The following is a 13948-nucleotide window of genomic DNA, read 5'->3' on the forward strand; positions in this document are numbered from 1 at the left end:
TCATTCCTCAACATCTTCAAACAGTCTCTTGTTTTCTTGAATATTCTGTCTAGAGCTTTTAAGTGCAATATGCAGGGGATTTATTAGTCTAATACAAACTACTCTGCCATTACCGAAGTAATGGAAATCAGCTCTGTCTGCACAGCCAACACAATATACCACAGTATACTATACCCCTTCTCTTAAACCTCATAATCCTATGATCAGATATCTACTGAACATTTCTTCCTGAATGACCTAAAAGCACCTCCAACTCAAAATACTTAAAAGTTTATTAACCATGTCCTCCCCATTCTTACCAACCCCTCTAGGCACCATAGTCACCACCACCAAACTTGCTTTTGTAAAAATTCCTAGTCATATGTGAATGGCAACTACCCTGTTGCAAAAGAAACAAACTTGGGACTTCTCCCCACTCCTCATTTCTCTCAGCCAATTAATCATCAAGGCATATTGATTTTACCACCGAAGCAGCTCATATCTGTCTTCTCCCTTGTATTTCCATTGCAATTTCCACTGTCCTGGGTACTTATGTCCCTTCTGGACATTGCTAATATTTCCTAACTAGTCTCCTTGCCTCCAATCTACCTTCCATTCTGGGCTTGACATGATCTTCTGAAATATATAACTATCCATGCCATTCTTCTATTCATAATCCTTCAAAGGCTTTCCATTATCTATAATGTAATCCAAGTCACTACAATGGCATATAAATTCTGGCATACACATATAGTATGTACATACAGAATGTATATATATAATATATATATAGTTATGTACAGTAGATATATTTAGGGTCTCTCACATCTTTGTAGATGCTATTCACACCATGTGGTTCCTTCCCTATTTGTTACATGCACTTCATATTATACTACCTCCTGCATGAAGACTTCTCTAAGCCTAAGTAGAGTTAGGTATTCCCTATTTCAGACTCTAGGATCATAGCAACATTCTTTTATAATATTTATTTTTCATGTTTGTCTTCTTGCTAAACCAAAAGTTATGTGAAGGTAGAAAAGATGTCTTTTCATGTTTGTACCTCCGACACTGGTTCTCCATGAGGGTATTACAATATTTTACAGGGCACTCTAGGAGTTTGCTGTCACAAGAATGGAGAATACCACTGAGATTTAATAGGATGAGCCAGGGAATGTTAAACATATTACAAGATGCATGACAGTTTGCACACACACACACACACATGGTATTACATGTCTTTTAAGTATCTCACAGATACTAAGTGAATAAAAAAACACATGTATAATTATCCTAATCTGTAACAACTCCATTTTATAATTAAAACCAAATTTTAAATCATTATTATATATATTAAATTTATCAGAAATATAAATCAGTGATTTATATTCGCTGACAGCTCAGAGCCTGGAGCCTGCTTCAGATTCTGTGTCTTCTCTCTTTCTCTCTTTCTCTCTCTCTCTCTCTCTCTCTCTCTCTCTCTCTCTCTCTCCCCCCCCTCCCCCACTTGCACTCTTATCTCCCTCTCTCAAAAATAAACATTAAAAAAAATTAAAAAAAAAAAAGAATTTATGCTTAAAGAATAAATGATACCAGGTACTCAAATTTCACTTCTGTCTTCCCTCCTCTTTTTTTCCTCTATGAGTAAACTCCAGTCTCATCATAGACCAGCTTATTCTGCACTTAAGGATTTTTTTTTTTTTTAATTTTTTTTTTTTTCAACGTTTTTTATTTTATTTTTGGGACAGAGAGAGACAGAGCATGAACTGGGGAGGGGCAGAGAGAGAGGGAGACACAGAATCGGAAACAGGCTCCAGGCTCCGGGCCATCAGCCCAGAGCCCAACGCGGGGCTCGAACTCACGGACCGCGAGATCGTGACCTGGCTGAAGTCGGACGCTTAACCGACTGCGCCACCCAGGCGCCCCAAGGATTTTTTTTTTTTTACACTGCAATGAGCAATAGTATGAAAATTTCCAAGAAAGAATTCAGAATATTCTGGGTTTGTTGTAAGTACCAAACTCCTAGAATAAGGCAGGTTAAGGGAGAATTGTAGTTTGGTAAGCATCCTTAAGGAATATGTATTATAACATTCATTTTTATCTGATGCATTTTATATATTATACCTTTTTTACTTAAGTATAATTGACAATTATTTATACAAGTTTCAGGTATACAACATGGTGGTTCGACATTTATATACATTATAAAATGATCACAACAATAAGTGGAGTTACCATCTGTCACCTTACAAAGTTATTATAATTCTACTAACTATATCCCCTATGCTGTGCTTTATATCCCTGTGACTATTTTATAATTTGAAGTTTGTAGCTCTTAATCTCTTTCACCTATTTGGCTTATCTCTCCCACCTTTCCTCCCTCTGGCAACCAGTGGCTGGTTCTCTATATTTATGAGTCTGGTCCTGTTTTATTTCTTCATTTGTTTTGTTTTTTAGAATCTACATCTAAGTAAAATTAAATCTCTTTCCCTGACCTACTTCACTTAGCATAATAGCCTCTGGGTCCATCCGTGTTGTTGTAAATGGCAAGATTTCATTCTGTTTTAGGTCTAAGTAACATCTATTGTGTGTGTGTGTGTGTGTGTGTGTGTGTGTTAACAGAGAGAGCACATTTTCTTTATCTATTCATCTACCAATGGGCACGGAGTTGTTTCCATATCTTGGCTACTGAAAATGATGCTGCAATGAACATAGGAATGCATATAACTTTTTGAATTAGTGTTTTCATTTTTTCAGTTAAATATACCCAGAAATGGAATTAATGGATCATATGGTATTCTTATTTATAATTTTTCAAGTAATCTCCATACTGTTTTCCATAGTGCACCAATTTGCATTCCCAACAACAGTGCAGAGAGTTCCCTCTGCTCCACATCCTCACCAACACTTACTTCTTGTTTTTTGATACTACCATTCTCACATGTGTGAGGTGATACCTCACTGTAGTTTTGATTTGCATTTCCTTAATGATTAATGACGTTGAGCATTTTTTCATGTGTCTGTTGGCCCTATATCCTTCTTTAGAAAAATGTCTAATCAGTGTCTCTGTTCATTTTTTAACCAGATTGCTTGGGTTTTCTGGTGTTGAGTTGTAGGAGTTCTTTATATATTTTGAATATAAACCCCTTATTGGATATATCATTTGCAAATATGTTCCCCCATTTGCTAGGATGCAGTTTTGTTTTGCTGATGGTTTCCTTTGCTATGCAAAAGCTTTTCAGTTTAATGTAGTACCAACCATTTATTTTTGCTTTTGTTGCCCTTGCATGAGGAGGCAGACCCCCCCAAAACAAACAAACAAAAGCAAAAACAAAAGCAAAAAAACATTAGTAAGACAGATGTCAAAGAGCTTAATGCCTCCGTTTTCTCTTAGGAGTTTTATGGTTTCAGGTCTTACACTTGAGTCTTTAATCCATTTTGAGTTTATTTTTGTGTATGGTGTAAGAAAGTGGTTCAGTTTTCCCACACACTTACTGAAGAAGTAGTCTTTTCTCCATTGTATATTTTTGCTTCTTCTGCCATAGATTTTTAAGTTTATTTTTGTATGCTGTGATTCAACTTATTTATTAGTTTTAACAGTTTTTTGATGGAATCTTTAGTGTTTTCTATGTATAGTATCATGTCATTTCCAAAGTTTTACTTCTTCCTTAACAATTTGGGTGCCTTCTATTTCTTGTTCTCGTCTGATCACTGTGGCTAGGACTTCCAATACCATGTTGAATGAAAGTGGTTAAGAATAGACATCCTTATCTTGTTGTTCCTGATTTTCGAGGAAAAGCTCTCAGTTTTTCATCTTTAAGTATGATGTTAGCTGTAGGTTTTTCATATATGGCTTTTATCATGTTAAAGTATGTTCCTTTTTGCTGAGAGTTTTTATTATAAATGGTTGTTGAATTTTGTCAAGTGCTTTTTCTGCATCTATTGATACGATCATATGGTTTTTACCCTTCGTTTTGTTAATGTGGTATATCATGTTGATTTGCAAATGTTGAACCATCCTTGAATCCCCCAAATAAATACCACTTGATCATGGTGAATGATTCTTTTAATGTACTGTTGAATACAGTTTGCTAATATTTTGTTAAGGATTTTTATATCTGTGTTCATCAAACATACTGACTTGTAGTTTTCTTTTTTTGTATGGTCTGTGTCTGGTTTTGGTATCAGGGTAATGCTGGCCTCACAGAATGTATTTGGAAGGTTTCATTACTCTTCAGTTTTTGGGAATAGTTGGAGAAAAACAGGTATTAACTTTTCTTTAAATGTCTGATGGAATTTGCCTGTGAATCCATCTGGTCCTGGACTTTTGTTAGGAGTTTCTTGATTACTAATTCAATTTCATTACTAATAATTGTTCTGTTTAGAATTTCTATTTCTTCCTGATTCAGTTTTGGAATACTGAATGTTTCTAGGAACTTATTCATCTTGTAGGTTGTGCAATTTGTTGGCATATGATTTTTCAAAGTTGTCATATAATTTTTCATAGTAGTCTCTTATAAATAGCTTTTGTATTTCTGTTGTATCAGTTGTTGCTTCTTCCTCTTCATTTCTGATTTATTTAGGTCCTCTCTCTTTTTCTTGATAAGTCTAGTTAAAGTTACCAATTTTATCTTTTCAAAGAACCAGCTCTCAGTTTCATCATCTTTTCTATTGTATTTTTAGTCTCTGTTTCATTTATTTTTCCTTTCATCTTTATTTCTTCTACCAACTTTTGGTTTTATTCTTTTTCTATCTAGTTCTTTTAGGTATAAAGTTAAATTGTTTGAGATTTTTCTTGATTCTTCAGGTAGGCTTGTGTTTATACAAACTTCTTAGAACTGCTTTTGCTGTGTTCCAAAGATTGAGGAACGTTGTCTTCGTTTTTATTTATATCAAAGTATTTTTTTAATTTTTTATTTTTTTTGAGAGAGAGAGCACACATGCCAGCAGAGAAGGGGCAGAGGGAGGGAGAATCTTAAGCAGGCTCAACACTCAGTGCAGAGCCTGATGTGGGGTTCAATCCCACAACCCTGGGAATCATGACCCAAGCCAAAATCAAGAGTTGGATGCTCAATCAACCAGGCCACACAGGTGCTCCCAAGGTTATTTTTTTATTTCTTTGCTGACCCACTGCTTGTTTAGTCTCCATGTCTTTATGCTTTTTCCAGTTTTTCCTAATTTATTTCTAGTTTCATAATGCTGTGGTTGGAAAAGATGCTTGATATGATCTCAACCTTCTTACATTTACTAAGACTTGTTTTGTGGCCTAATACGTGATCTATCCTGCAGAATGTTCCATGAGCACTTATAAAAAATGTGTATTCTGTTGTTTTTCAATGGACTGTTCTGTACATATTTGTTAAGTCCATCTGGTCTAATGTCTCACTCAAAGTCACTGTTTCTTTATTAAGTTTCTGTCTGTTGGGGTGCTGTGCCGACAGCTCAGGGCCTGGAGCCTGCTTCTGATTCTGTGTCTCCCTCTCTCTGCCCCTCCCCTGCTCACACTCTGTCTCGGTCTCAAAAATAAATACACACTAAAAAAAAATTTAATTTTCTGCCTGGACAATCAATCCATTGATGTAAGTGGGATGTTAATGTTCCCTATCACTGTATTACTGTCAATTTCTCCTTTATGTCTATTAATATTTAAATATTTAGATGCTCCTATATTGGATGCATGTATATTTACAAATACATTCTTTTGTTGAATTGCTTCCTTCATCATTATGTAATGCCCTTCTCTCTTTTAGTCTTTGTTTTAAAGTTTATTGTGTCTGATACAAGTATTACTACTCCAGCTTTATTGATCATTTCCATTTGCATAGGATATCTCTTCCATCCCATCACTTTCAGTCTGTATGTGTCATATAGGCAACATATAAATGGTTCTTTTTTTTTTAATCTATTTAGTTACTTTACGACTTTTGATTGAGCATTTACTCCATGTACATTAAAGTAATTACTGATAGGTATGTACTTATTGCCATTTTGTTCATTGTTTTCTAGCTGTTTTTGTAGTTCTCTGTTCCTTTCTTAGTGTCTTGCTATGTCTTGATGACTTTCCTCAGTATTATGCTTGGATTTCTTTATTTTTTGTGCACCTATCACAGGTTTTTTGCTTGTGGTTGCCATACATAAGGTTCGTGTATAACACCCCATGTATATAGTCATATATTTTAAGTTGAGGATCACTTAAGTTCAAACACATTCTAAACGCATTACATTTTTACCTCCCCTTCATCATGTATTAGGTATTTGACACCATATTTTACATGTTTTTTGCGTATCCCTTACCTATTTATTTTAAATGTAGCTGATTTGACTACTTTTTTCTTTTAACCTTCATGCTAGCTTTACAAGTGACTGACCTATTTCCTTTATTATATGTTTGCTTTTACCAGTTGTAGGAGTGCTGACAATACTGACTCCACCTGTGGCTCTCCATCTTGTTCATATTCATTCAATAACCTGTCTTGGGCTACATGTTCCAGGCCCTTAGAGATTAATATACATACTTTAAAAGTGTCTTCCAAGGCTGGGATGGAGGGAGCCTGCTTTGGCCTCCCATGAATCTGTTAGAGATATCACAGTCTTTTTCCTTCATGATGCACAGGTGGTACCACAAGATCTATTTAAAGGTTACCTGTCAATTAGGTGCATGCGAGCCCTTTGATCACATAATAACACCCTTCTGCGCATCTCTTGTCCCATAAAATATGTGGGCTTAAGGTCCAGACTCTGTGGAGAATAGCTGTACAGCACCTAAATCACTGTCTGCCTCAGTAAGTTACAATAATAAAACTCTGTAAACCATATGGAGTTGCCTTCTTTGATTTCCAGTCTCAAAAACTTTTCTCAGTTTTGAGAATACTTTACTGTCCCTCCCCTACTTTCTCATACCAGTGAAATGTTTTCCTCCTTTCATAATTTTCTTACTTCTAGTTATGGCTTCTTCTTTTCTGCATAAAGATGTCATTTTAACATTTCCTGTAAGGCTGTGCTGTGTGATGAACACTTCTAACTTGTTTGTCTGAGAATCTCTCTCTCCAGTTCTGAATTATAGCCTTGCAGGATATTCTTACTTGCAGGTTTTTTCCTTTGAGCACATTAAACATTTCAAGCCACTCTCTTTAGGCCTGCGAAGTTTTTGCTGGAAACACAGTTCAGAGTCTTATAGGTAGGTGTTCCCTTGTATGTAAGTTGCTTTTATCTTACTGCTTTTAAAATTCTCTTTGGGGCACCTGGGTGGCTTAGTCAGTTAAGCATCTGACTCTTGATTTTAGTTCAGGTCACAATCTCACAGTTTGTGGAATCCAGCCTTGCATCAGGCTCCACGCTGACGGCATGGAGCCTGCTTGGGATTCTCGCTCTCCCTCTCTCTCTCTCTCTCTCTCTGCCCCTCCCTGGCTGGCACGTGCACACACACACACATATTCTCTCAAAATAAATTTAAAAAACTTACAAAAAATAAAAATAAAAATAAAATTCTCTATCTTTAACTTATGGCATTTTAATTCTTATGTGTCTTGTGTGGACATCTTTGGGTTCATCCTATTTGGGGCTATCTATGCTTCCTGAACGTGGATGTCTGTTTCCTGCCCCAGGTTAGGAAAGTTCTCAGCTGTTATTTCTTCAAACAAGCTCCTTCCTCACTCCCTTCTTCTGGGACCCACTATAATGCAAATGTTAATACTTTCAATGTTGCTCCAGAGGTCCCTTACCTTATCTTACATAAAATTATTTTTCCTTTTGCTGCTCAACTTGGATGATTTCCACTATTCTGTCTTCCAGATCACTGATCCATTCTTCTGCATTCTCTTCCTGAGTGTTGACTCCCTCTGGTGTATTTTTCATTTGAGTTATAGTATTCTTCAGCTCTGATTTTTAAAAAAATATTTTCTATCTCTTTGTTGAAGTTCTGAATTTATCCACTCTGCTCCTAAATTCAGTGAGCATCTTTATGACTATCACTTTTAACTCTTTATCAGGTAGATTGTTTAATTCCTTTTTAGTTATTTTTCTGAGATTTCTTTTTTCTTATTCTTTCATTTGGAACATATTCCTGTCTCCTCATTCTGTCTGACTCTGTGTTTGTTTCCATGCATTAGGCAGTAGGTCAGCTACATCTCCTGTTCTCAAAGGTAGCAGCCTTGTGTGGAAGGTGTCCTCTGGGGTCCAGAAGCACAATCCCCTCCCCTGCCATCACCAAAACCAGGTGCTCTCCTCTGTGTGCAGCATGCACCCTTCAGTTGTGAATGAGCTCTGACTGCTTGGACATTCTGGTAGGCAGGGCCTGTTGGTTGCAGTGCCCAGGCAGGACTGCTATAGGTGCATTGGTGGGAGGAGTTGGACCTTGGCACAGCTGGCTGAAAGCCCCAGGCATGATACTGTGCGTGTGCTGGTAGACAGGACCAGTCTCTCATTTCCCCAGGGCAGGAGTCACTTTGGAGGGACACAAGTCCCAGTCAACGCTGTCCACTGGGTGTGGCAGGGTAGGACCAGCTTAAGAGGGAGTCTACTGGAGGGGTGGACTGGTTTTGCAGGGGAATGCCAAAGTGGGGCAACTGGTGCTAGCAATGTAGGTGGAGAGTGTCAGAACTGGAGCCCTTAAGATAGCTAGCTAAATAAGGGCAAGAAAATGGTGCCTACTAGTGTTTCCATTTCCAAAGAAAAGTCCCTACAGACCCCTGCCCCTCCAGCATATGCCCTAAAATTAGTCAATAAATTTCCTTCATGTATAGCTCAGGTGCTCTGCAAACTGCTGCCTCTGTGCTGGGTTTCAGAGTGAGTGAGATTGTGTGCGGGACCTTTAAGAGCATTATCTCAGTTTCCTATAGTCCTCCCCAACCAGCAACCCCCACCCCCACCAGCTGTCCCAGAGTTAAGGCCCAATGATTTTGAAAGCTCCTAAAGTTAAGTTCTGCTGACTTTCAAAGCCAGACATTGTGGGGGCTCATTTTTCCTGTGCAGATCTCCTGGGTGTGGGTGTACAATGTGGGGTTCAATCCCCTTGCTCCTCAAGAAAGGAACCTCTGTGCCTGTGCTATCAAACCACTTGTGGGTTGCTGGACGGGAGGTTTGGTTCCCAACCTGACTACCTCTCTGCCACACTTACCTTCTCAAGGTGGCTTTTTCTTTCTTCTTTTTTAAAGTAAGCTCTACACACCTAGCATGGGGCTCAAACTCACAACAGTAGAGTCACATGCTCTACCAACTAAGCCAGCCAGGCATCCCATGTTTTTTTCATTTATCTTTAGCTATCCAAGAGCTGGTCTCCTAGTCCTCAGGTCTTTCTCTGTGAGTATCCCTTTGTATGTAGTTGTAGCCCTGATATGTCCATGGGAAGAGGTGAGCTCAGGATCTTCCTGTACTCTGCCACCCTCCTATTAGTCTCAATTATTACACCTTTTATAATGGCATCTAATTTTGATCTAGACAATGAATTAAAGAATCAGTATATAACCTCAATATTAATTTTTCAAAGTTGTGACATCAAAGAGCTTTAAGACAGGGTAACTGAGGTAACTACCATATTACCTAAGCTGCAAAATATATTAAAAGGTATCTTTAACTTCCTATTAAATATATGTATGTTCATGTGTTATACTTTCATGAAAGTCTCATCTATTAAACTTATACTAAAATATGTAAGTATTATCAGTTTACCTCTTCTCTCTTTTCTCCTTCTTCCATTGAAATAACACGGTCTGTGACATTGTCAATACAAGGTAAGTCTGAAGAGGAAATCACAATTTCTTCAGGCTCTTGCATAAACAAAGGTTTTTCTTCTTGCTGGATCCATTCTTGATACACTTTTACCACTTTTCTCATAGCTGCTGCTTCACAAATTGGTAATAAAAATGCCTAGTGGAAAAAAAAACAGAACATACATAGTGATACTTTTTTCTTTGCCACAAACCGCTAATACATGCATTTTTATCTTGTTATAAAGTATGATATAAATGACTCTTAAAAAGTTAAAGTCGATCAATTCATTGTCAGAGACTTTTGTCTCCAAATAATTTGTATATACGATGACACAGAAATGCTTTTGGTAGGGGCACCTGGCTGGCTCAGTCAGGACAGCATGCAACTCTTGATCTCCAGGTCATGAGTTCAAGCCCCATGTTGGGTGTAGAGATTACTTAAAAATAAAATCTTGGGGCGCCTGGGTGGCGCAGTCGGTTAAGCGTCCAACTTCAGCTCAGGTCATGATCTCGCGGTCCGTGAGTTCAAGCCCCGCGTCGGGCTCTGGGCTGTTGGCTCAGAGCCTGGAGCCTGCTTCCGATTCTGTGTCTCCCTCTCTCTCTGCCCCTCCCCCGTTCATGCTCTGTCTCTCTCTGTCTCAAAAATAAATAAACGTTAAAAAAAAAAAATTTTAAATAAAACAAAATAAAAAAATAAATAAAAAAAATAAAATCTTAAAAAAAAGAAATGCTTTCGGTAGAGAGACACAGATTTCAAGTGCAAGAAGCCAAGATTTGTTTCAATTGTGCTATCTCAGAATGAAAATATTCGTTTCATGAAATAACTATGCTCCTACAAAGCTTAATATAAATATCACTTTTGATAATATACATTTATAACTTATTATTTTTTTAGATTACTACTACAATAAACTTTGATATGGGAACTTAATTAAAATTAAATCTGACTCCAAGAAGTAATACAAATTACATGTAAAAGGCAACTATAAGCATATAAAGAAAAAACATTGCAGTTTTATTTCATTTTACATATAATAAAGTTAAATAAGTTAAATAATATGGCAAATACTTAAAATATTAAAAGGAATATCTTACAATTATTCTTTCCTTTATGTACTTTTCTGGGTTGCTTTAACTTTAAAAAAAAGTAAATATTTTCATCACAAAAATGTAACATATTCACAATAAAAAAACTTTTTACACAATTCAGACAGGCAAAAACAAAACAGTAAAAATACTCTTTTTTTAAAAAAAATTTTTAACGTTTATTTATTTTTGAGAGACAGAGACAGAGTGAGTGGGGGAGGAACAGAGAGAGAGAGGGAGACCCAGAATATGAAGCAGGCTCCAGGCTCTGAGCTGTCAGCACAGAGCCCAACGCGGGGCTCGAACTCACAAGCCATGAGATCATGACCTGAGCTGAAGTCAGACACTCAACTGACTGAGCCACCCAGGGGCCCCAACAGTAAAAATACTCTTAATCTCACTACCCAAATTCCTTTCTTTATGCATGTTTGTGTTCATGTGGTTACATTTTTACTGGACTTTCTCTTTACACACAGAAATGGAATTAAATTGCTTTTAATTTTTCCTTTTACAACCAGTACCTATTAATTTCAACTCTAAAAGCCACAAGACCTTTACCTAAAACCCTGGCACTTCCTCCTATAGAGCTATTAGTAGGTATATTTAGTAATTATCATGGGGTCAAGTACTTTATCTGAATGAAACTAACCAAGAAAATTAGCTTTCCAAGATAACGATGAAAAGTTAATGTGTAATATCAACAGGACATTTAATGCAGTTTTGGTAACTTTTATTTATTTGCTGTTGTTAATTCCCTAGCAATTTACATACTTGCTACTTTCTTTTATCTAAAGAAACAAACTCATTCCCAAACTCTCATTCTCATATTCTAGCAGCTTAATGGTCAATGATATGATTTGGATCATCACTGTCTGCTCTACGAATATTTATTTCATAATTGCAGCAACATCTCAGCTTTCTTAAAAAGGTTCAAAGTATAGGGGCGCCTGGGTGGCTCAGTCGATTAAGAGTCCAACTTTGGCTCGGGTCATGATCTCGTGGTTTGTGGGTTCGAGCCCCACACGTCGGGCTCTGTGCTGACAGCTCAGAGCCTGGAGCCTGCTTTGGATTCTACCTCCCTCTCTCTCTCTCTGACCCTCCCCTGCGCACTTTCTCTTTCTCAAAAAAATAGAATATGTTAAAAAAATAAAAAGATTCAAAGTATAAGAAAAAAATCTCAAAGTTTTATTCTCAGATACTGAAAAATGAACTTTTTTAAAATTAGCATGAAAACCCTCTGTAGTTTTTGCTCAATTTTACTATTAACCTAAAGCTGATCTAAAACATAAAGTTTTAATCATTTAAAAAATATTAATAATATCCAGAGCTGGTATTTATTAACGCATAAACTGTCACACCATATCCCAAGTGGCCTAATGAATTTACTAAAACCCAGAGTGTATATAACCTTTGTCCTTGTAGGCTCTAAAGTCTGATTTTGCCAACACACTAAATATGAATCTTATGGAAAGACTGAGATTAGCCATGGCCAAAAAAACGGATGCATAAAAACCAGAGTGCCGATTTATACATTTACAATGAGAAATAACTGTCACAGAAACCAGAACATTCAAAACCATACATCAGCACCTTGTCCCTATGAAGAAGCACCAATCACATCAATTATTAACTGATAATAAGGAAAGTTATCATTCAAAAAACATATTTAAATCTATATGTTCAGCAAATTTTGTTTGTAGATAGACCTACAAGAGGTCATCTCCAGTTTTGATTCTATGACCATAAAACTACGACACAAACAAAAACTACATGGAGATGGAATCAAAACAACAGGAGAAAGAAAAATCAAATATTTAACAGTATTAGCTGAAGATAATCTGATCCAGTTTTGTGAATTTGGTAGCTATGACTCTCTTCTTCAGTGAATAAACAGTAATAAAACATGCTGATCTCTGAATTTTTAATATTTTTGTATTATTAATCAACCCAGATTATGATAAACACATTCTTTAAGATAAATCAAGTACAGGGAGCATTCAGCAGACCCGGGAAATTTTTTGTCTTCTTTTTTATTTTCTTCTTTAACTTAAAAAAATTTTTTTTAATGTTTATTTTTGAAAGAGAGAGAAAAAGAGAGAGACTGACCTAGTGGGGGAGGGGCAGAGAGAGGAGGAGACACAGAATCTGAAGCAGGCTCCAAGCTCTGAGCTTGAGTCAGCAGAGAGCCTGACGAGGGTCTCAAAGTCGCAAACCGTGAGATTATGACCCAAGCCAAAGTCCAATGCTTAACTAACTGAGGCACCCAGGCACCCCACTGTCTTCTGAAAGCAGTGGTTTGCATTTTGATCTCAGAACCCCTACCCTACTATATGTTAACACAAATAACAGGTTTTCCAAAATACATTGCTTTACATTTTTGCAAATATCATTAATGTTTAGCTTAATAAAAGACAGTGGGGGGACACTTGGGTGGCTCAGTCGATTAACATCTGACTCTTGATTTCAGCTCAGGTCACGATCTCAAGATCCTGAGATGGAGCCTGCTTGGGATTCTCTCTCTCCCTCTCTCTCTGCCCTTCCTCTGCTCACTGCCCCCTCCCTCAAATAAATACACATTTAAAAATAAATAAATAGGGGCGCCTGGGTGGCGCAGTCGGTTAAGCGTCCGACTTCAGCCAGGTCACGATCTCGCGGTCCGTGAGTTCGAGCCCCGCGTCAGGCTCTGGGCTGATGGCTCGGAGCCTGGAGCCTGTTTCCGATTCTGTGTCTCCCTCTCTCTCTCTGCCCCTCCCCCATTCATGCTCTGTCTCTCTCTCTCTGTCCCCAAAATAAATAAAAAACGTTGAAAAAAAAATTAAAAAAAAAAAATAAAAATAAATAAATAAATGGGAGACAGTTGGATTCTCTTATCTGCTTGTTTCTGCATTCAATCTGACACAATAGCACATATCAGGTATCTCTGGAAAACTTTACTTCACACTCATGAAAAAATGACAGTGAAAAAAGTAAATAAAATCTTATTTTGTCATGAAAATAGTTTTGACTTCCCAGAAGCCTCAAACCACAGTTTTCAATCTATTGCCTTAAAGTGACTTTGCAGAAAAAAAATTTACACACACATATAATTATATACATATGTATGAAATATTATATATGTAGGTATAATCATATACAGATATAATTATACATATACAGACATAAATATATAATGCCTGGAG

General features: G+C 37.0%; 1 protein-coding gene across 8 annotated transcripts in view; it reads right to left on the reverse strand.

The window, feature by feature from the left end:
- RALGAPA1 (Ral GTPase activating protein catalytic subunit alpha 1) overlaps window positions 1-13948 on the reverse strand; it is a 264987-nt gene that overhangs the window by 174636 nt on the left and 76403 nt on the right. For all 8 annotated transcript variants that reach the window (XR_006203767.1, XM_042942992.1, XM_042942991.1 and 5 more), the window contains exon 11: window positions 9643-9840. Coding sequence is in view for 7 of the 8 variants with exons in the window: in XM_042942992.1 (XP_042798926.1) it covers window positions 9643-9840 (198 nt within the window). In the remaining variant the exon portion in view is untranslated. The remainder of the gene's footprint in view (window positions 1-9642; window positions 9841-13948) is intronic.

This window comes from Panthera leo, chromosome B3 (assembly GCF_018350215.1).
Source record: "Panthera leo isolate Ple1 chromosome B3, P.leo_Ple1_pat1.1, whole genome shotgun sequence".
Lineage (NCBI taxonomy): Eukaryota > Metazoa > Chordata > Mammalia > Carnivora > Felidae > Panthera > Panthera leo.